The 24,169-nt window shown below is 43.8% G+C and overlaps 1 protein-coding gene across 1 annotated transcript in view; it reads left to right on the forward strand.

Moving 5' to 3' along the window:
• The window catches only part of LOC135543978 (transient receptor potential cation channel subfamily M member 3-like), a 94,850-nt gene that overhangs the window by 31,821 nt on the left and 38,860 nt on the right, over window positions 1-24,169 (forward strand). Inside the window, 3 exon segments of the mRNA XM_064971680.1 lie at window positions 21,213-21,285; window positions 23,626-23,726; window positions 24,020-24,154. Of these exon segments, the coding sequence (XP_064827752.1) occupies window positions 21,213-21,285; window positions 23,626-23,726; window positions 24,020-24,154 (309 nt within the window).

Consider the following 24,169-nt stretch of genomic DNA (forward strand, 5'->3'; position numbering starts at 1 on the left):
ACTGTCCAGAAACAACCCCCCTACCCCTACATCCTACCCCCTACACTGTCCAGAAACAACCCTCCTACCCCTACATCCTAACCCCTACACTGTCCAGAAACAACCCCTTACCCCTACCCCCTACACTGTCCAGAAACAACCCCTTTAACCCCTACCCCCTACCCCCTACACTGTCCAGAAACAAACCCCCTACTCCCTACACTGTCCAGAAACAACCCCCTACCCCTACCCCCTACACTGTCCAAAAACAACCCCCTACCCCTACACCCTACACCCTACCCTCTACACTGACAATAAACAACCCCTGTATCCCCTACCCCCTACACTTAGGAAGGCCACCAAAAATTCTGAGATTTCCATACCCAACTACAACATTTCCTGTCAAGATAGAACTGCCAAAGGGGGAGGAGTTGCAATCTACTGCAGAGATAGCTTGCAAAGTTCTGTCATACTTTTCAGGTCTATGCCCAAACAGTTCGAGTATCTAATTTTAATAATGAATCTCTCCAGAAATACGTCTCTCACTGTTGCCGCCTATTATAGACCCCCCTCATCTCCCAGCTGTGCCCTGGACACCATATGTGAATTGATTGCCCCCAATCTATCTTCAGTGTTTGTTCTGTTAGGTGACCTAAACTGGGATATGCTTAACACCCCAGCAGTCCTACAATCTAAGCTAGATGACCTCAATCTCACACAAATTATCAAGAAACCAGGTACAACCATAAAACTGTAAACATGGGCACCCTCATAGATATTATCCTGACTAACTTGCCCTCCGAATACACCTCTGCTGTTTTCATCTCAGCGATCACTGCCTCATTGCCTGCATCCGCTATGGGTCCGCGGTCAAACGACCACCCCTCATCACTGTCAAACACTCCCTGAAACACTTCTGTGAGCAGGCCTTTCTAATCGACCTGACCCGGGTATCCTGGAAGGATATTGACCTCATCCCGTCAGTCGAGGATGCCTGGTCGTTCTTTAAAAGTAATTTCCTCACCATCTTAAATAAGCATGACCCTTTCAAAAAATGTAGAACTAAGAACAGATATAGCCCTTGGTTCACTCCAGACCTGACTGCCCTTGATCAGCACAAAAACATCCTGATATGCAACAGTTCAGGGAAGTCATGAACCAATACACATAGTCAGTCAGGAAAGCAAAGGCTAGATTTTTCAAAGAGAAATGTTCATTCTGTAACTCCAAAAAGTTTTGGGACACTGTAAAGTCCATGGAGACTAAGAGCACCTCCTCCCAGCTGCCCACTGCACTGAGGCTAGGTAACGCGGTCACCACCCATAAATCCATGATAATCTAACATTTCAATAAGCATTTCTCTACGGCTGGTCATGCTTTCCTCCTGGCTACGCCAACCCCGGCCAACAGCTCCGCAACCCCCGCAGCTACCTGCCCGAGACTCCCCAGCTTCTCCTTCACCCAAATCCAGATAGGAGATGTTCTGAAAGAGCTGAAAAATCTGGACCCGTACAAATCAGCTGGGCTAGACAATCTGTACCCTCTCTTTCTAAAATTATCCGCCGCCATTGTTGCAACCCCTATTACCAGTCTGTTCAACCTCTCCTTCGTATCGTCAGAGATCCCTAAAGATTGGAAAGCTACCACGGTCATCCCCCTCTTCAAAGGAGGTGACACTCTAGACCCAAACTGTTATAGACCTGTATCCATCCTGCCGTGCCTTTCTAAAGTCTTTGAGAGACAAGTTAATAAACAGATCACTGACCATTTCGAATCCCACCGTAACTTCTCCGCTGTGCAATCCGGTTTCCGAGCTGGTCATGGGTGCACCTCGGCCACGCTCAAGGTACTAAACGATATCATAACCTCCATCGATAAAAGACAGTACTGTGCAGCCATCTTCATCGACCTGGTCATGGCTTTCGACTCTGTCAATCACCGTATTCTTATCGGCAGACTCAATAGCCTTGGTTTCTCAAATGACTGCCTCGCCTGGTTCACCAACTACTTCGCAGACAGAGTTCAGTGTGTCAAATCGGAGGGCCTGTTGTCCGGACCTCTGGCAGTCTCTATGGAGGTACCACAGGGTTCAATTCTTGTACCGACACTTTTCTCTGTATGTATCAACAATGTCGCTCTTGCTGCGGATGATTCCCTGAGCCACCTCTAGGAAGATGACACCATTCTATATACATCTGGCCCTTCTTTGGACCCTGTGTTAACTAACCTCCAAACGAGCTATACAACACTTCTTCCGTGGCCTCCAACTGCTCTTAAACACTAACAAAACCAAATGCATGCTTTTCAACCGTTCGCTGCCCGCACCCGCCCAACTAGCATCACTACTCTGGACGGTTCTGACCTAGAATACGTGGACAACTACAAATACCTAGGTGTCTGGCTAGACTGTAAACTCTCCTTCCGGACTCATATCAAACATATCCAATCCAAAATCAAATCAAGAATCGGCTTTCTATTTCGCAACAATGCCTCCTTCACTCACGCCGCCAAACTTACCCTAGTAAAACTGACTATCCTACCGATTCTCGACTTCAGCGATGTCATCTACAAAATAGCTTATAATACTCTACTCAACAAATTGGACATGGTCTATCACAGTGCCATCCGTTTTGTTAACAAAGCCCCTTATTGCACCCACCACTGCGACCTGTATGCTCTAGTCGGCTGGCCATCACTACATATTTGTCGTCAGACCCACTGGCTCCAGGTCATCTATAAATCTATGCTAGGTAAAGCTCCGCCTTATCTCAGCTCACTGGTCACGATAACAACACCCACCCATAGCACGTGCTCCAGCAGGTATATTTCACTGGTCATCCCCAAAGCCAACACATCATTTGGCCGCCTTTCCTTCCAGTTCTCAGCTGCCAGTGACTGGAACTAATTGCAAAAATTGCTGAAGCTGGAGACTTACATTTCCCTCACTAACTTTAAATATCAGCTATCTGAGCAGCTAACCGATCACTGCAGCTGTACATAGATTGGGTGGGCTATTTACAGATTAACTATCTACCTCATCCCCATATTGTTTTTATTTACTTTGCTGCTCTTTTGCACACCAGTATCATTACTTACACACCATCTGCTCATCATCATCTGCTCATCTGCTCATCTATCACTCCAGTGTTAATCTGGTAAATTGTAATAAGTTTGCAACTGTGGCCTATTTATTGCCTTACCTCTTCATACCATTTGCACGCACTGTATATAGACGTTTTTCTGTTGTGTTATTGGCTGTAAGCTTGTTTATTCCATGTGTAACTCTGTCGCACTGCCTGATTTATCTTGGCCAGGTCGCAGTTGTAAATGAGAACTTGTTCTCAACTAGCTCCCCTGGTTAAATAAAGGTGGAAAACACTGTCCAGAAACAACCCCTTTATCCCCTATACTGTCCAGAAACAACCCCTTTAACCCCTACACAACCCCTTTAACCTCTACACTGTCCAGAAACAACCCCTTTAACCCCTACACAACCCCTTTAACCCCTACACTGTCCAGAAACAACCCCTTTATCCCCTACACTGTCCAGAAACAACCCCTTTAACCCCTACACAACCCCTTTAACCCCTACACTGTCCAGAAACAACCCCTTTATCCCCTACACTGTCCAGAAACAACCCCTTTAACCCCTACACTGTCCAGAAACAACCCCTTTAACCCCTACACTGTCCATAAACAACCCCTTTAACCCCTACACTGTCCAGAAACAACCCCTTTAACCCCTACACTGTCCAGAAACAACCCATTTAACCCCTACACTGTCCAAAACAACCCCTTGACCCCTAACTCCTACCCCCTTGACACTTGTGGAGATCTGAGAGGATGAGACACGGTAATAGCTCCACCCTGCCCCCTAATATGCTTTTTTTGTCATATTTTTGTCACACACATGTCCAAACCTTATAGATCTCAACAAGTATCTTGGTGATCAGGGCTGTGAAGGGGCTGGGAATTCAAAAGCACTTTGACATTGTGCAGGACCAACTGGTTTGGCTTTAGGTTGTTTTCCTCTCTTTTCCTTTCTATTTTTTCTCTCTGCAAGTGTCACATCCATTCAAAACCATTCAAAATCCATTCAAAACATACCCCACTAGCTGTGTTAAGTGCAAGACACAGCAGTGGCTGTCAGTCACGTGAATTAACTTCCCCTCAGGTGGTGACAGGGTCTCTTCAGGTCAGGGTCTCTTCAGATCAACGTCTCTTCAGATCAGGGTCTCTTCAGGTCAGGGTCTCTTTAGATCAGGGTCTCTTCAGGTCAGGGTCTCTTCAGATCAACGTCTCTTCAGATCAGGGTCTCTTCAGATCAGGGTCTCTTCAGGTGAGGGTCTCTTCAGATCAACGTCTCTTCAGGTCAGGGTCTCTTCAGATCAGGGTCTCTTCAGGTGAGGGTCTCTTCAGATCAATGTCTCTTCAGATCAGGGTCTCTTCAGATCAGGGTCTCTTCAGGTCAGGGTCTCTTTAGATCAGGGTCTCTTCAGATCAATGTCTCTTCAGATCAGGGTCTCTTCAGATCAGGGTCTCTTCAGATCAGGGTCTCTTCAGGTGAGGGTCTCTTCAGGTCAGGGTCTCTTTAGATCAGGGTCTCTTCAGGTCAGGGTCTCTTCAGATCAACGTCTCTTCAGATCAGGGTCTCTTCAGATCAGGGTCTCTTCAGGTGAGGGTCTCTTCAGATCAATGTCTCTTCAGGTCAGGGTCTCTTCAGATCAGGGTCTCTTCAGGTGAGGGTCTCTTCAGATCAATGTCTCTTCAGATCAGGGTCTCTTCAGATCAGGGTCTCTTCAGGTCAGGGTCTCTTTAGATCAGGGTCTCTTCAGATCAATGTCTCTTCAGGTCAGGGTCTCTTTAGATCAGGGTCTCTTCAGGTCAGGGTCTCTTCAGATCAACGTCTCTTCAGATCAGGGTCTCTTCAGATCAGGGTCTCTTCAGGTGAGGGTCTCTTCAGATCAACGTCTCTTCAGGTCAGGGTCTCTTCAGATCAGGGTCTCTTCAGGTGAGGGTCTCTTCAGATCAATGTCTCTTCAGATCAGGGTCTCTTCAGATCAGGGTCTCTTCAGGTCAGGGTCTCTTCAGGTCAGGGTCTCTTTAGATCAGGGTCTCTTCAGATCAGGGTCTCTTCAGGTGAGGGTCTCTTCAGGTCAGGGTCTCTTTAGATCAGGGTCTCTTTAGATCAGGGTCTCTTCAGGTCAGGGTCTCTTCAGATCAACGTCTCTTCAGATCAGGGTCTCTTCAGATCAGGGTCTCTTCAGGTGAGGGTCTCTTCAGATCAATGTCTCTTCAGGTCAGGGTCTCTTCAGATCAGGGTCTCTTCAGGTGAGGGTCTCTTCAGATCAATGTCTCTTCAGATCAGGGTCTCTTCAGATCAGGGTCTCTTCAGGTCAGGTCTCTTTAGATCAGGGTCTCTTCAGATCAATGTCTCTTCAGATCAGGGTCTCTTCAGATCAGGGTCTCTTCAGATCAGGGTCTCTTCAGGTGAGGGTCTCTTCAGGTCAGGGTCTCTTTAGATCAGGGTCTCTTCAGGTCAGGGTCTCTTCAGATCAACGTCTCTTCAGGTCAGGGTCTCTTCAGATCAGGGTCTCTTCAGGTGAGGGTCTCTTCAGATCAATGTCTCTTCAGATCAGGGTCTCTTCAGGTCAGGGTCTCTTCAGATCAGGGTCTCTTCAGGTGAGGGTCTCTTCAGATCAATGTCTCTTCAGATCAGGGTCTCTTCAGGTCAGGGTCTCTTTAGATCAGGGTCTCTTCAGGTCAGGGTCTCTTTAGATCAGGGTCTCTTCAGGTCAGGGTCTCTTCAGGTGAGGGTCTCTTCAGATCAGGGTCTCTTCAGGTGAGGGTCTCTTCAGATCAATGTCTCTTCAGGTCAGGGTCTCTTCAGGTCAGGGTCTCTTTAGATCAGGGTCTCTTCAGGTCAGGGTCTCTTCAGATCAGGGTCTCTTCAGGTGAGGGTCTCTTCAGATCAATGTCTCTTCAGATCAGGGTCTCTTCAGGTCAGGGTCTCTTTAGATCAGGGTCTCTTCAGGTCAGGGTCTCTTTAGATCAGGGTCTCTTCAGGTGAGGGTCTCTTCAGATCAGGGTCTCTTTAGATCAGGGTCTCTTCAGGTCAGGGTCTCTTTAGATCAGGGTCTCTTCAGGTGAGGGTCTCTTCAGATCAGGGTCTCTTCAGATCAGGGTCTCTTCAGATCAGGGTCTCTTCAGGTCAGGGTCTCTTCAGATCAGGGTCTCTTCAGGTCAGGGTCTCTTCAGATCAGGGTCTCTTCAGGTCAGGGTCTCTTTAGATCAGGGTCTCTTCAGATCAGGGTCTCTTCAGGTCAGGGTCTCTTCAGATCAGGGTCTCTTCAGGTCAGGGTCTCTTCAGGTCAGGGTCTCTTCAGGTCAGGGTCTCTTCAGGTCAGGGTCTCTTCAGGTGAGGGTCTCTTCAGATCAGGGTCTCTTCAGGTCAGGGTCTCTTCAGGTGAGGGTCTCTTCAGGTCAGGGTCTCTTCAGGTCAGGGTCTCTTTAGATCAGGGTCTCTTCAGGTGAGGGTCTCTTCAGATCAGGGTCTCTTCAGGTCAGGGTCTCTTCAGGTCAGGGTCTCTTCAGGTGAGGGTCTCTTCAGATCAGGGTCTCTTCAGGTCAGGGTCTCTTCAGGTGAGGGTCTCTTCAGATCAGGGTCTCTTCAGGTCAGGGTCTCTTCAGGTGAGTGTCTCTTTAGATCAGGGTCTCTTCAGATCAGGGTCTCTTCAGGTCAGGGTCTCTTCAGGTGAGGGTCTCTTTAGATCAGGGTCTCTTCAGGTCAGGGTCTCTTCAGGTCAGGGTCTCTTCAGGTGAGTGTCTCTTTAGATCAGGGTCTCTTTAGATCAGGGTCTCTTCAGGTCAGGGTCTCTTCAGGTGAGTGTCTCTTTAGATCAGGGTCTCTTTAGATCAGGGTCTCTTCAGGTCAGGGTCTCTTCAGGTCAGGGTCTCTTCAGGTGAGTGTCTCTTCAGGTCAGGGTCTCTTCAGGTCAGGGTCTCTTCAGGTCAGGGTCTCTTTAGATCAGGGTCTCTTTAGATCAGGGTCTCTTCAGGTCAGGGTCTCTTTAGATCAGGGTCTCTTCAGGTCAGGGTCTCTTCAGGTGAGTGTCTCTTTAGATCAGGGTCTCTTTAGATCAGGGTCTCTTCAGGTCAGGGTCTCTTCAGGTGAGTGTCTCTTTAGATCAGGGTCTCTTTAGATCAGGGTCTCTTCAGGTCAGGGTCTCTTCAGGTCAGGGTCTCTTCAGGTGAGTGTCTCTTCAGGTCAGGGTCTCTTCAGGTCAGGGTCTCTTCAGGTCAGGGTCTCTTCAGGTGAGTGTCTCTTTAGATCAGGGTCTCTTTAGATCAGGGTCTCTTCAGGTCAGGGTCTCTTCAGGTGAGTGTCTCTTTAGATCAGGGTCTCTTTAGATCAGGGTCTCTTCAGGTCAGGGTCTCTTCAGGTCAGGGTCTCTTCAGGTGAGTGTCTCTTCAGGTCAGGGTCTCTTCAGGTCAGGGTCTCTTCAGGTCAGGGTCTCTTTAGATCAGGGTCTCTTTAGATCAGGGTCTCTTCAGGTCAGGGTCTCTTTAGATCAGGGTCTCTTCAGGTCAGGGTCTCTTTAGATCAGGGTCTCTTCAGGTGAGGGTCTCTTCAGGTGAGTGTCTCTTCAGGTCAGGGTCTCTTCAGGTGAGGGTCTCTTCAGGTCAGGGTCTCTTCAGGTGAGTGTCTCTTCAGGTCAGGGTCTCTTCAGGTGAGGGTCTCTTCAGGTGAGTGTCTCTTCAGGTCAGGGTCTCTTCAGGTGAGGGTCTCTTCAGGTCAGGGTCTCTTCAGGTGAGTGTCTCTTCAGGTCAGGGTCTCTTCAGGTCAGGGTCTCTTCAGGTCAGGGTCTCTTTAGATCAGGGTCTCTTTAGATCAGGGTCTCTTCAGGTCAGGGTCTCTTCAGGTCAGGGTCTCTTTAGATCAGGGTCTCTTTAGATCAGGGTCTCTTCAGGTCAGGGTCTCTTTAGATCAGGGTCTCTTCAGGTCAGGGTCTCTTTAGATCAGGGTCTCTTCAGGTGAGGGTCTCTTCAGATCAACGTCTCTTCAGATCAGGGTCTCTTCAGAATTTGTAAGTCGCTCTGGATAAGAGCGTCTGCTAAATGACTTAAATGTAATGTAATCAGGGTCTCTTCAGGTCAGGGTCTCTTGTGGAGAGAAACTGCACGTTTATTATATTTAGTTTAGAGCTCATCCTCAATGTTTAGTAGACAGTCCCGCTACACACACAACGATACATATTATCACAACACTTTCCCTGGCACAGAGTGACATTTCACAGGGCATGCCACACGCTCTATGGTAAGTGGATGATGATGGTAATCACATCATATTGTCCTCATACATAGTGAAATGAAATAACAGTCACTGGGTCTCTTCAGCCTCGATTAGCCCACATGCACTGAACAAACACATCTTTGCTTTGCAATAGCTGATTTACCAGTTCAGTGCACAAGCACATGTATAATGTCATGTGCATGGAATGTCGGCCACAGTAAGCAAATGCACACTCTGGTACATGTAAATGCACACTCTGGTACATGTAAATGCACACTCTGGTACATGTAAATGCACACTCTGGTACATGTAAATGCACACTCTGGTACATGTAAATGCACACTCTGGTACATGTAAATGCACACTCTGGCACATGTAAATGCACACTCTGGTACATGTAAATGCACACTCTGGTACATGTAAATGCACGCTCTAGTACATGTAAATGCACACTCTAGTACATGTAAATGCACACTCTGGTACATGTAACTGCACACTCTGGTACATGTAAATGCACACTCTGGTACATGTAAATGCACACTCTGGTACATTTCCAAGCCCAATCTGCTTGGAAAGTCGATTACATCACAATCGTTGAATCATAACCACAACTGGAGACACCTCGTCAAATTGAGGACTTGTATTTTACCAAACAGCCTTACGGTAGCTAGCAAAACAATGTAGGAGCACATGTTATGTGAAAGGCAGGTAGCCTAGCGGTTAAAAGCGTGGGGCCAATATCTGAAAAGTCACTGGTTTGAATCCCCGAGCCGACTCGGTGAAAAATCTGTTGATGTGCAAGGCACTTAACCCTAGTTGCTCCTTTTTTTAACTTACTGCAAAGAATAAAATTGCTAGCTAGCTAACTTTGAAAACTGTGGGGCAAAACAATTTACTTATTTGCAGTTGCTACTGCACCATACTTTGCAAGCAAACGTTGAGATTGAAATCATGGTTGCATGTGTTGTCCTACTTTTTTGTAATTGTAAATCTCTTTAAATTAAACTATATATATATTTTGGAATGTTTTGTTTCTCCTTTGTTCCTTTTCCATAAAATATTCAAATGTTTATGTGATGATTAGGAACCTTTTTGTGTCTGTGTTGGTGTTTCTCCTTTTCACTGTGCATCCCATGTTTCTTCCTACCATACAGACAAACACACACACAGATAGGGAACTGCATATTCCCACACAGAGGGAGGGGGAGGGAGGAAGAGAGATGCTGGTCACGGATGTGAGTGTGTAAGTGGATTGATTTGAGCTCTGTGGGGTTTACAATGTGATTGATGCTCACTCAGATGCATCTCCAGAACACCCAGTTGAATGGAGTCGCTGCAGAACTTAGAGCCAAGAAAATCTGATAGACAAAAGAGTCTACCTCTTCCTTAGCTACTGGCACCACTACATACGCTACTACTACTTTACTATAGTACGTCCTCTATGAAATGGATCATACTGAGAAGGTTTGTATGTGCTGCCACCTTGGTCTTGCTTGACTTAGGCTGATGCAGGGTAATGCCAAGCACAGTAGTGTGGCGTTGGCTGTATAAAGTTAGAGCAAGAAAATCCTGTAAGATTTCTGATGACTTGGGACTAACGAGTTTGCATGAAGGAATATAATTGGGAATCCCTTGGATTTGTAGCCTACCGTGTCATCATGACATTCTAATCTACGTTGTTTCACACAGCAGGTTCGGTGCTCTTTCGTTTAGTCAGTGTTTCGATTAAGATACATATTAGTAGCCTTCTACCATGTAGACATCCATAGCGGGTCATGTTGAGAACAGGAAATTACTGCTTGCTGGCCCACTGCCAGCACTGCCCTGTAATGCTATCCCTGAATTATTCTTCTGGCAAGCCGAGAGGTTTCAATCTCTCTCTCCATGTTTTCCAGCATGAGCGACCCCGTTCCTATTAATCAAACTGACAGGCCTAGGAGTGTTCGTTCCCTAATCCCGTTTGTAAACACATGGTTCCTACCAGGAATACCTCGTTCCTTTTCCTTATAAAGACTCATGGTGGTGAGGGTGTCTTCCAAAGAGCATGTACTCATCAGCGAGCTGAGCACTGGGCTTCCGCTGTGCATTGAATCCCTTCAAACTTTTGCTGTTCCCCGTGCAGTAAGGAAATCACCCGACCATCTCTCTCAGCTGGAGATGTCAGACCTGCTCTGCGTCAGGTCTCTGGCTCTCTGCTTGACAGTCTTCCTCCCCTGTTGCACATGCTAATGCCCTCACAGCCTCTACACCGCTCCCATATCTTCATTTAGCAGCCGTCTCTTTCATATCCATGTCAGTGATGGTAAATCCACCGCAGTAACACTGCTGAAAGAACCACTGTTGGAAAACGATATGAATTCAAGTCATCCACAGTGCGTAAGAAAGAGTCTTTGTTCGTTAAAATAAGTCTCTATGACGATAACACCACTATGATGCCTTTGTAAGAATGGCATGTCCTTTATATCTCAGTAGATTACTCCTCTCTTATATTTAAGTCTCAAAGGGGTTATTATATGTCATACCCCCACAACACGGTCTTCATTATGGGCTTGGCTATGGCAGAATCCTTTTCTAAGATGTTTCTCCTCTTTCCTGTGTCACTGGCATCTCTCTCAGATGAATAATTAAATGCAGGATAGGCTTTATATGTTTAATTCCCATTAATGACTGAGTATGAACCACCAGCCCTCAACGTTCCTCCACCTCTCTGGCAATGAGAGGATTCATCCGGCCTTTACTTGATTATGTTGAGGCTGGTTTATCACATTAACATTTCATGAAGACAGTTTCAGCCACAAGACAGTTGTTTCCGTCTCTCTGTTGCTTTGTGTGTCATATTGATTGAGGGGTGTGTGTTTTAAACCAAACACACTCCTCAGCCCTGATACAGACTGACTGACTGACTGATTGACTGACAGACTGACTGATTGAAGTGATCAGGGTGAAAATGGATACAGTTAAATATCAGGATATAATTGTTTACAATATCAAAATCAAAATGTTGCGCTAGTCAGCTGTACCTACACCAAAACAACAGTATTTTCCTTCATAGCTTGTACTCCATCTTCTATTAAATAGTGAGACAGTTCATTTTCTCATGGCCCTCTATTGTCCCTCTGCAGCCGACATAGTCCAGCAAACCGGGAACATTCCCAGAACATTAGCTAAGATTCACATCAAGTTCTAGTTAGGGTTTTTATCTAACATTAGGTTAGGATGATAACAAAATTCATTTTTTATTCTTGGAACGTTCTAGCATTCACTAAAATGTTGTGCACAACATCTGTAAGAACCACCACAGAACATTCCTCAAAGGTTCTCATTAAGTTTCCACGTAATGTAATAACTCAATGTGCCAGTAGTGTTTTCCCAGCAAACCAAAATTGGTTCTATGAAAGTTCCCAGAACATTCGGTAGGTACCGGCAAATGTTCACATAACACAAAAACTGTCCAGTCGTGCTGATGATTATAAAACAGTCAACTAATGTTGCAAGAACATTCCCAGAACACATTTGGTCTGTTCTTTAAAGGTTCCTAGAATGTTTCATTAGGTTGTGGGAACAGTCTGGTGAGAACATTGTGGGGACATCACAAAAGACATGTTCCCAAAACACTAAAACTGTCCAGTTGTGCGAATGGTTCTACAATGTTTCTTTTAGGGTGTAAAAAACATTCACCTGAACACATTGAATCTGTTCTTTAATGGTTCCCAGAATGTTTCTATAGGTTGTGGAAACATGGGGATATGAGAAGCGATAGGTTCCCAAAACACTAAAACTGTCCAGTTCAGATAATGTTTGTATCAGGTTGCAAAAAACATTCCTTTGATATTGCAAGAATGTTGACAGAACCGCCTTTCTAAGTTCTTTAAAGGTTCCCAGAACATTATATTAGGTTATGGGAACAGTGTGGATACATTACAAGAGATAGGTTTCCAAAACATAAAATATGCTCAGTTGTGATGACAGTCATACAATGTTTGTTAGGTTGCACAGGAAATTCCCTTAATGTTGCAAGAATATTCTTGTGATATTCACGAATGTTGCACAGAACATTCCCACAATGTGCATAAACAATATTCTTGTAATATTCATGAAGGTTGCACAGAAAATTCCCGAAATGTTGCATAATGTTCCACAATTTCCAAATATATATTTTTTTATGACGGTCATGGCATATTTGTTTTAGGTTTAACATAATATTCCATTGATTTTCATGCAATACACATGTCTACCTTGTTTTGGAGGTCCTCAGAACATTTCAAGAACATTTAGAAAAGTGTATTTTTAAGTTTGACTTAATATTACCACAGCATTCTCAGCGTGCAAATTTGTATTTACTTAATGCAGATTGAAATACATCCCCATCACGTTTCTCAAAAGATTAAATGGCCATTTGCATTTGAGGATTGCATTGTAGGCCCACTACATGGTGGTATAGAAACACAGCACTTTCATTTCATTCATAGGACTTTTGAACAGCATTCAAACATCTTTCTTACACTTTCTATGTTGCCAATCTGCACATATGGGGTTTGAACCTGAGATGGTTGGTTCCAAAGGTTGATCTTTTATTCTTCTTGCCACCAGGGAATGACACTTAGATCTTCTTTTTTCAGTATATAGCACATGGCTGTATGGACATTCAGGAATTCCATGCTTCCTTTTTAGCCTTCTTAGACATAATTAACCTGAGTTATTCAACATCACTTCACCCATCCTCTTTATATGCAGCACATATTTACAAGGTATCCAAGACTGTGCTGATCTAGGATCACTTTTGCTTTTCAGATCATTAAAAATCAAACAGGGGGACGATGTCAAGTGTCTCAAAGTAGGAATTATATTGTTTGATTTTTTTACAGTTAGTCTTAATTCTGCATTTCATTTAAAGAAATCCTCTCTTTTAGAAGAATGTATTTGAGCCTCAATTTCACAGTATGTTTTTTTAAAGGAACATGGTTAATGAATATGTGGGATTGAACCTACAAACTTTGGATCTGCAACCAGATTGTTAACCCGCTATAATCATCAGAATATGTGGGATTGAACCTACAATCTTTGGATCTGCAACCAGATTGTTAACCCTCTATAATCATCAGAATATGTGGGATTGAACCTACAATCTTTGGATCTGCAACCAGATTGTTAACCCTCTATAATCATCAGCACAACTGGACAACTTTTGTGTTATGAGAACATTTGCCGCGAACTTTCACGGAAACAATTTTGGTTTCCTGGGATTGACCAATAAGTTTGTAACATCGAATCGTAATAAAATTGCAGTATCAAATATTAATACATATAGAATCTTGAGAATCATAATACATATCATATTCCCGCCTAAGTATCGTGATAATATCATATCTTGAGGTCCCTGGCAATTCCAATCCCTAATAGAAAGAAAGAGAGACAGAGAGACAGATGGATAGAGAGGCAACATAATTAGGTTAAGCAGTAGGAGCAGTGAAGTGGGTCACAGGGCTTGTGTTGAGCCTGGTGGAGGGGAGAGAAGAGTAGGCCACCTACAGGCAGGGTTGGCGGGGGGCTGGTGTGATGGGAGGGTTGGCGGTGGGCTGGTGTGATGGGAGGGTTGGCGGTGGGCTGGTGTGAGGGGAGAGGAGGCCACCTACAGGCAGGGTTGGCGGGGGGCTGGTGTGATGGGAGGGTTGGCGGTGGGCTGGTGTGAGGGGAGAGGAGGCCACCTACAGGCAGGGCTGGCGGGGGGCTGGTGTGAGGGGAGAGGAGGCCACCTACAGGCAGGGCTGGCGGGGGGCTGGTGTGATGGGAGGGTTGGCGGTGGGCTGGTGTGAGGGGAAATATTTCCCTGCTAAATTAAGAGGAATGTCTTCCTATCAGCCTGAGCCATTTGGCCGTGAAGAGCATTCTCTTGATTCCTAGTCATGTTGAGTGTTTAAATATGCACTAGCACCATGATCAAAAAGCATCCAATCTCACTTAAAAGGGGTGCTTCTTACTAGTTTATCTCTTCTTCCTCTGTCCTCTCCTCAACGCTTTAGTGTGATGGACGGCTGTCAATGGCCTGTCTTCTTCATCAGTCCTAGTCGAGCGACACGTGTCAATCAATAGGCATTTTTGTCCAAATGGAGTTATTGACATAGCCTTGTTCTCTACCTAAACAGCACTCTAAATACTCCAATTCATATTGTTATTGACATAGCCTTGTTCTCTACCTATACAGTACTCTAAATACTCCAATTCATGTTGTTATTGACATAGCCTTGTTCTCTACCTATACAGTACTCTAAATACTCCAATTCATGTTGTTATTGACATAGCCTTGTTCTCTACCTATACAGTACTCTAAATACTCCAATTCATGTTGTTATTGACATAGCCTTGTTCTCTACCTAAACAGCACTCTAAATACTCCAATTCATGTTGTTATTGACATAGCCTTGTTCTCTACCTATACAGTACTCTAAATACTCCAATTCATGTTGTTATTGACATAGCCTTGTTCTCTACCTAAACAGCACTCTAAATACTCCAATTCATGTTGTTATTGACATAGCCTTGTTCTCTACCTATACAGTACTCTAAATACTCCAATTCATGTTGTTATTGACATAGCCTTGTTCTCTACCTATACAGTACTCTAAATACTCCAATTCATGTTGTTATTGACATAGCCTTGTTCTCTACCTATACAGCACTCTAAATACTCCAATTCATGTTGTTATTGACATAGCCTTGTTCTCTACCTAAACAGCACTCTAAATACTCCAATTCATGTTGTTATTGACATAGCCTTGTTCTCTACCTATACAGCACTCTAAATACTCCAATTCATGTTGTTATTGACATAGCCTTGTTCTCTACCTATACAGCACTCTAAATACTCCAATTCATGTTGTTATTGACATAGCCTTGTTCTCTACCTATACAGTACTCTAAATACTCCAATTCATGTTGTTATTGACATAGCCTTGTTCTCTACCTATACAGTACACTAAAAACTCCAATTCATGTTGTTATTGACATAGCCTTGTTCTCTACCTATACAGCACTCTAAATACTCCAATTCATGTTGTTATTGACATAGCCTTGTTCTCTACCTATACAGTACTCTAAATACTCCAATTCATGTTGTTATTGACATATCCTTGTTCTCTACCTATACAGCACTCTAAATACTCCAATTCATGTTGTTATTGACATATCCTTGTTCTCTACCTATACAGTACTCTAAATACTCCAATTCATGTTGTTATTGACATATCCTTGTTCTCTACCTATACAGTACTCTAAATACTCCAATTCATGTTCTTAAGCTCAAAAGAATACAAGATAGAAATTGCTTTACACCATTCAAACAAATGAGTGTTCAGAACTTAAAATACACTTATCTCAGAATCATCTTTTTGCAGAAATAACCTTATCAAGCTCTTCAAGTGTCAAAATATGCCAATCATCTATTGAATGAGATATAAATACTTGCTTCACAAAGACTGTTGACCAATCAGCATTAAAGGTTGGAGCATTTCTGAAAAACACGTATGGTGGCCTGTTCACGCACACATCACTACTAAATATATAGAGTTAAAGTCAGAAGTTACTTAGGTTGGAGTCATTAAAACTCATTTTTCAACCATTCCACACATTTCTTGTTAACAAACTATAGTTTTGAGAAGTCTTCTTCGTGTATGACACAAGTAATTTTTCCAACAATTGCTTACAGACAGATTCTTTAACTTATAATTCACTTTATCACAATTCCAGTGGGTCAGCAGTTGACATACACCAAGTTGACTGTGCCTTTAAAAAGCTTGGAAAATTCCCAAAAAATTATGTCATGGCTTTAGAAGCTTCTGATAGGCTAATTGACATCATTTGAGTCAATTGGAGGTGTATCTGTGGATGTATTTCAAGGCCTACCTTCTTTCCTTAACATCATGGGAAAATCAAAGGAAATCAGCTAAGACCAAACGCCTGAAGGTACCACGTTTATCTGTACAAACAATAGTACACAAGTATAAACACCATGGGACCACGCAGCCGTCATACCGCTCAGGAAGAAGACGGTTTCTGTCTCCTAGAGACGAACGTACTTTGGTGCGAAAAGTGAAAATCAATCCCAGAACAACAGCAAAGGACCTTGTGAAGATGCTGGAGGAAACAGGTACAAAAGTATCTATACCCACAGTAAAACAAGTCCTATATCGACATAACCTGAAAGGCCCTCAGCAAGGAAGAAGCCACTGCTCCAAAACCGCCATAAAATGCCAGACTACAGTTTGCAACTGCACATGGGGACAAAGATGGTACTTTTTGAAGAAATGTCCTCTGGTCTGATGAAACAAAAATAGAACTGTTTGGCCATAATGACCATCGTAATGTTTGGAGGAAAAAGGGGAAGGCTTGCAAACGAAGAACACCATCCCAACCGTGAAGCACGGGGGTGGCAGCATCATGTTGTGGGGTGCTTTGCTGCAGGAGGGACTGTTGCACTTTACAAAATAGATATTTACAAAATAGGTATCATGAGGTAGTAAAAATATGTGGATATATTGAAGCAACATCTCAAGACATCAGTAAGGAAGTTAAAGCTTGGTCCTCCAAATGGACAATGGCCACAAGCATACTTCCAAAGTTGTGGCAAAATGGCTTAAGGACAACAAAGTCAAGGTATTGGAGTGGCCATCACAAAGCCCTGACCTCAATCCTAAAGAAAATTTGTGGGCAGAATTGAAAAAGCGTGTGTGAGCAAGGAGGCCTATAAACCTGACTCAGTTACACCAGTTCTGTCAGGAGGAATGAGCCAAAATTTGTGGAAGGCTACCCGAAACATTTGACCCAAGTTAATCAATTTAAATGCAATGCTACCAAATACGAATTGAGTGTATGTAAACTTCTGACCCACTGGGAATATGATGAATGAAATCATTCTCTCTACTATTATTCTGGCGTTTCACATTCTTGAAATAAAGTGGTGATCCTAACTGACCTAAGACAGGGACTTTTTACTGGGATTAAATATCAGGAATTGTGAATAACTGAGTTTAAATGTATTTGGCTAAGGTGTATGTAAACTTGCACTCAAGCAATCATTTCCCTGTAGGATACAAATGGAGTAGGGGAGGGGTGTGTTTCTTATTCCTGCATTAGAGGGAAATCTAGGCCCCTAGTGATGGACACTGATGGTGTGGCATTATGGTCACAAACACAGACATTCAGTGATACAGTGCATGCCTGGCACACACACACATCCTTGATTACAATGTTTTGGTTGAGCAGATGGCTTGGAGGGTTGCTTGTTAGTGTCTCCCATAGTGAAATTGCCATAGTCACTTGGACATAGATGGTCCAGTCCAGTCCTGACTCCACAGGTCATCAATAACCTTCACTGGAATAATCTCTCCCTGACCACACACTGGCCTTCACTCATTCCCTCATTCCCCTCACTCACTCTCAAACTCACCCCCCCCCACACACACACACACACACACACACACACACACACACACACACACACACACACACACACACACACACACACACAAAGACAACATACACACAACATTAACACACACATTCCAATAATCTGTTCTTATACAGGCAATGAAGACTTGGATCGATACCATCACATCTAATTTACTCTCCAATTTCACCTGGAGAAAGGCCTTTCAATTACACACCATGCACTCTCTCACAGATTGACAGATTCATCCATGTAATCTCAGCAGAAAAAGAAACATCCCTTTTTCAGGACCCTGTCTTTCAAAGATAATTTGTAAAAATCCAAATAACATCACAGATCTTCATTGTAAAGGGTTTAAACACTGTTTCCCATGCTTGTTCAATGAACCATAAACAATGAATTAACATGCACCTGTGGAATGGTCGTTAAGACACTAACAGCTTACAGATGGTAGGCAATTCAGGTCACAGTTATGAAAATTTAGGACACTAAAGAGGCCTTTAATCTGACTTTGACAAACACCAAAAGAAAGATTCCCAGGGTCCCTGCTCATCTGCGTGAACATACCTTAGGCATGCTGCAAGGAGGCATGAGGACTGCAGATGTGGCCAGGGCAATAAATTGCAATGTCCGTACTGTGAGAAACCTAAGACAGCGCTACAGGGAGACAGGACAGAAAGACCACGTGTAACATCACCTGCACAGGATCGGTACATCTAAACATCACACCTGCGGGACAGGTACAGGATGGCAACAAGAACTGCCCGAGTTACACCAGGAACACACAATCCCTCCATCAGTGCTCAGACTGTCCGCAATAGGCTGAGAGAGGCTGGACTGAGAGCTTGTAGGCCTGTTGTAACGCAGGTCCTCACCAGACATCACCTATGGGTACAAACCCACCGTCGCTGGACCAGATAGGACTGGCAAAAAGTGCTCTTCACTAACGAGTAGTGGTTTTGTCTCACTAGGGGTGATGGTCGGATCCGCATTTATCGTCGAAGGAATGAGTGTTACAACGAGGACTGTACTCTGGAGCAGGATCAATTTGGAGGTGGCGGGTCCGTCATGGTCTGGGGTGGTGTGTCACAGAATCATCGGACTGAGCTTGTTGTCATTGAAGGTAATCTCAATGCTGTGCGTTACATGAAAGACCTCCTCCCTCTTGTGGTACCCTTCCTGCAGGCTCATCCTGACATGACCCTCCAGCATGACAATGCCACCAGCCGTACTGCTCATTCTGTACGTGATTTCCTGCAAGACAGGAATGTCAGTGTTTTTCCATGGCCAGCGATGAGCCCAGATCTCAATCCCATTGAGCACCTCTGGGACCTGTTGGATCAGAGGGTGAGGGCAGGGCCATTCCTCCCAGAAATGTCCGGGAATTTGCAGGTGCCGTGGTGGAAGAGTGGGGTAACATCTCACAGCAAGAACTGGCAAATCTGGTGCAGTCCATGAGGAGGAGATGCACTGCAATACTTAATGCAGCTGGTGGCCACACCAGATACTGACTGTTACTTTTGATTTTGACCCCAACCCCCCTTTTGTTCAGGGACACATTATTCCATTTCTGTTAGTCAAATGTCTGTGGAACTTGTTCAGTTTATGTCCCAGTTGTTGAATCTTGTTATGTTCATACAAATAAGTTTGCTGAAAATAAATGCAGTTGACAGTGAGAGGAGGTTTCTTTTTTTGCTGGGTTTATATCATGCAGATGATATAGTATGCAGATACTTACATTATTCACACATTAAACACAACAATTAATATTCATCCCCAGACTCATGTAGAGACCGTAGAGATAGATAGAGATTACTGTTTGCAAAATAACCTGTTTTTGCATGGACATTGCCATTGAGGACTTCCAATGGATTAAGGACAGATCACAAAATTATATCCAGGTCATCAGGAGGGATCAACCAATGAATTATACTTGTGAGAAAACATTCCATAACTGCAGGTGGCAGTAAACCACCAACCTTTATACCTGTTCAAACAACACACCTCAGGTAGCAGTTTGTTTATCAACTCATAGACTTAGTAGAAGAAGAACATTCACTACTTTAAAATGGAGATGCCTCAATGGCGCTGCTCACACACACCATGATGGGACAGATGCAAAGATGTGTCATCTAACAAAGTTTATGGCAGAGGTACACAGGACAAGAGATAACCCTAACACACACATACAGTATGCCCATTTCTCTCGCTCCAGGAGATCACACAGCCCATTCCAAGGGGACAATGTGTGTCATCTCAGTAGCGGAAAAATAATGAACAAGCTAGCGTCTAAATAAATAATAATGTTTGAGTTAAATTATTTGCCATTTCTCTCGCATCTTTGGTGTCTGAAGGGCTTTTTAAAAAATAGAGAGAAAGAGAGGGAGAGAAGGAGAGAGAGATACTATATTGCATCATCGCCTGAGGGGAGGCGGGAGTGAAAGCCAGCTGAAATCCTGGTGCTCCACCAAATGAAGCCATGTATAGGGGGAGATGGGTTTGGTGATGTGATGGAGGGGAAAGGGAGAAGGATAGAGGGATTAGAGGAATAGATTTATGACCATGTGGCGGGGGTTCATAGTGCGCTCTGGCATTGCGAACACGCAGCTCATACATGGAGCTGCAAGGTGCCCTTCACACACATGTCATCATGCGACAAAATCTGGAGGAACTGCCGCATTCCCTCTCTCTTTTACTCTCCCTCTGCTTTCCCTCCCTCCTTCCCGGTCTCCTACTCCCTCTCTCCCACTGTCTTGCTTTGTGCCCTTCTTTTTACTCTTGCCTAGTGTACGGTACTATACTGTACTATACTATACTGTACTATACTGTACTATACTATACTGTACTATACTATACTATACTGTACTATACTATACTGTACGGTACTATACTGTACTATACTATACTGTACTCCACAAAAGGGTCTCCAGTCACTATAGAGCTCACTCACTCACTCACCTCCCTCTCTCTCTCTCTCTCTCTCTCTCTCTCTCTCTCTCTCTCTCTCTCTCTCTCTCTCTCTCTCTCTCTCTATCCATTCCATTTTATCTCTCCCCTTCTTTTCTACTGGGACAACACTGCATAAAAGCTACATTACACTGTTTGTAATAAAGTGAGTCAGCTAGGAAGCATATTGTACAATCCTCTGTTCAGAACTTCATGAAACATCTTAGTCATTTACAGATGCTTTCTAATCCCATGTATCAAAATCACTGCGCTATGACGTGACTGGTTTACTTACAGCCCTAATTATCTCTATGGGTAAAAACACTTCATTCAGCAAGCAAGAAAGAAATAGACTTGTGATGAATAATGATGTACAGATTACATACATATTATATTCATATCTCTCCCTCTCTCTCCCTCCCTCTCTCTCTCTCTCCCTCTCTCTCTCTCTCTCTCTCTCTCTCTCTCTCTCTCTCTCTCTCTCTCTCTCTCTCTCTCTCTCTCTCTCTCTCTCTCTCTCTTCTCTTCATTTTCTCTCTCTGTATGTCTCAGATAACAGTTTTTCGGATGGGGTCTGAAGGACACCAGGACATTGACCTGGCCATTCTCACTGCTCTGCTTAAAGGTAATTGTCTGCGTGTGTGTGCATGTGAATGTGTTCGTATTCCATGAGTTCCCTTCAGTGGTAACCTTAGGGAATTCTCTCTGTTTATCTGTGTATCCTGGGAAGTTAAAAGGAGGATATAAATTAATTTCAGAAAGCTTTCCTCCTGCTGAGGCCCCAATTACAGTTTCATCTACCAAAGCATACCTCCATGGTCCTTTACAAGGTCCTTAGCAAGGCACGAGGAGGAGATAACCCACACAGGAATACATGAACACAAACACAGGTAACACACACTATGATACACAAACACCACACAGAAAACACACACTACAATCTAAGAAAAAAGAGCTGTCCCCATTTTGTCGGCTGTCCCCATAGGAGAACCCTTTTTGGTTCCATGTAGAAACGTCTGTGGAAATTGTTCGACGTTGAACCCAAAAGGGTTCTACCTGGAACCAAAAAGGGTTCTTTAAAGGGTTCAACTATGGGGACAGCCAAAGAACTCTTTTAGGTTCTAGATAGCACCTTTTGTTCTTAGAGTTTAGGATACACAAACACAGTTTCTTGTTCTTAGCTCAGGACTATCTTTCAATAGTGGAGGTGCATAAAAATGTCCACCCCTTTGCACTTACCACAAATTCCTTGTTTTCTTCACCATTTTTAATATTGCTCTCCATTACTATGTTTTAATTAAACCAAAGAGGTAGATTGTGCAGATTTTTTGCCACATTGAAACATATGACACGCCGTAGTTTAAAAACTCAGGGGATAGTGCTAAAACAAGGACGTCATATCTACATTTTGCCATCTTTAAACTTTTGCCATTGCCCAAATCCAGTTCGAAAACACTCCGACTAGAACCATTTCAACAATACAGCAATTTTAGGAAATCGTTTTCTACAGTGATTTTCCATACATGCACATTATATAAACAGAGGCCCCTTAAGTCAGACAGTTGGCTTCAGAAGGTAATGAAACAAAAGCCTCATGTCTCCTACACGCTGCCAAGAAATAATGCATTTTTGGCAGCCTGTAAGAGACATGATTAACTCTATGCATCTATCTCACTCACACTCGTTCTTTTTTGCATCTTCTATTCATATCTCTCTGTCCATCTCCCTCTCTGTGAGTGATCTCTCTATCTGACATGGACTGTCACAAGCATGACCAATAAAGAGTACAGACGTCATTATGCATACTGTGTCTTTTTAGAGCGAGAGTGAGAGAAAGATTGTGATTGTGTGAGAGATAGTGACACAGGGAAACAGAGAGGGAGAGAGAGGGAAAGAGAGAGAGTAATTGATGAACTATGTCGGAAGGAGTCCATAAACTCCAGCGACTACAGAACTGTGGAGAGATCAGCTATTTAAGTGCTAAACGCCAGCAGTCCCTTTTAAAAAGACGTATTTATTAAACTCCTATTACGCTAGTCTGCATCTCATTTCCAAGCTCTGTTAAAGCATCTCATTACCAAGCTCTGTTAAAGCATCTCATTACCAAGCTCTGTTAAAGGAACTCATTTCCAAGCTCTGTTAAAGCATTTCATTACCAAGCTTTGTTAAAGCATCTCATTATCAAGCTCTGTTAAAGCATCTCATTACTAAGCTCTGTTAAGCATCTCATTACTAAGCTCTGTTAAGCATCTCAACCACTAGGGGTGACAGGTAGCCCAGTGGTTAGAGTGTTGGGCCAGTAACTGAAAGGTTGCAAGATCAAATCCCCTAGCTGACAAGGTGAAAATCTTTCATTCTGCCCCTGAAAAAGACAGTTAACCCACTGTTCCTAGGCTTTCATTGAAAATAAGAGTTTGTTCTTAACTGACTTGTTGAGTTAAAGGTAAAATTACTTAGCTCTGTTATTAAAGCATTTCATTTCCAAGCTCTGTTAAAGCTCCCATTCTTAAGCCTGTGCAATAGCTCTGCTGACCTGCTGAGTAAAACTGTCAGTCGTCATGAAAGATGTGCAGACGCAACCTTTCCTCCTGTTTGAGTCTTCAAACTACTGGTTAAAGTGCTTTTTGCAAAACAATTTATCACGCCACAGACCACTTGACAAACGTCCTTTCTCAAAAAGAAAGTAAGTGGTAGGTGTCGGAGGACAAGAACAAGCTGTCCTTTAAGAACAACTGCACAAATACAGCAATCTCCTTTTTGCTTGCTGAACAATGATGTTTTGCCCTTCCAATAAAAAATAAGTAAATACCTCCATCTACCTGCAGCAAGAGAAGTATAAATGTATGAGTTAGAGATTGTAGTCGGCGACTTCAGACTGACTGATCTAAAAATCACCTTGCATCCTAAAAAACAACAATATGTAGATCAAGTGAAAACAAGTGAGGCTCTCTGTTCATCCTCCTAGGAGCCAACGCATCGGCTCCTGACCAGCTCAGCCTGGCCCTGGCCTGGAACCGAGTAGACATCGCTCGCAGTCAGATCTTCATCTATGGACAACAGTGGCCTGTAAGACTCAGCCTCACTTCCTACTTTACAGTATAGACTACAGCACTGTGCAATGGATCATGAAGTTATTGTACTTAGAGTTTAGGGAGCGTTTAGTTCTATATTACCCACAGCAGTGGCCTGAAAGATCCAGCCTGTAACTTAGCACTTCCTTGTTTACAATATAGACTACAGACAGCACTCTCCAAGTGAAAATGTGAACGTATCCTCTATCAATCAGGATTTAGGTTGCATTTCTCAATGGTTAACCCTGAGTTGACTGACTGGCTGTGCCTTCCCTGTGTGTACGGTAGGTGGGTTCTCTGGAGCAGTCTATGCTGGATGCCCTGGTGCTGGACAGAGTGGACTTCGTCAAGCTGCTGATCGAGAACGGAGTGAGCATGCATCGCTTCCTCACTCTCTCCAGATTGGAGGAGCTCTACAACACGGTACTACACTGCATG

Source organism: Oncorhynchus masou, chromosome 1 (assembly GCF_036934945.1).
Source record: "Oncorhynchus masou masou isolate Uvic2021 chromosome 1, UVic_Omas_1.1, whole genome shotgun sequence".
Classification (NCBI taxonomy): domain Eukaryota; kingdom Metazoa; phylum Chordata; class Actinopteri; order Salmoniformes; family Salmonidae; genus Oncorhynchus; species Oncorhynchus masou.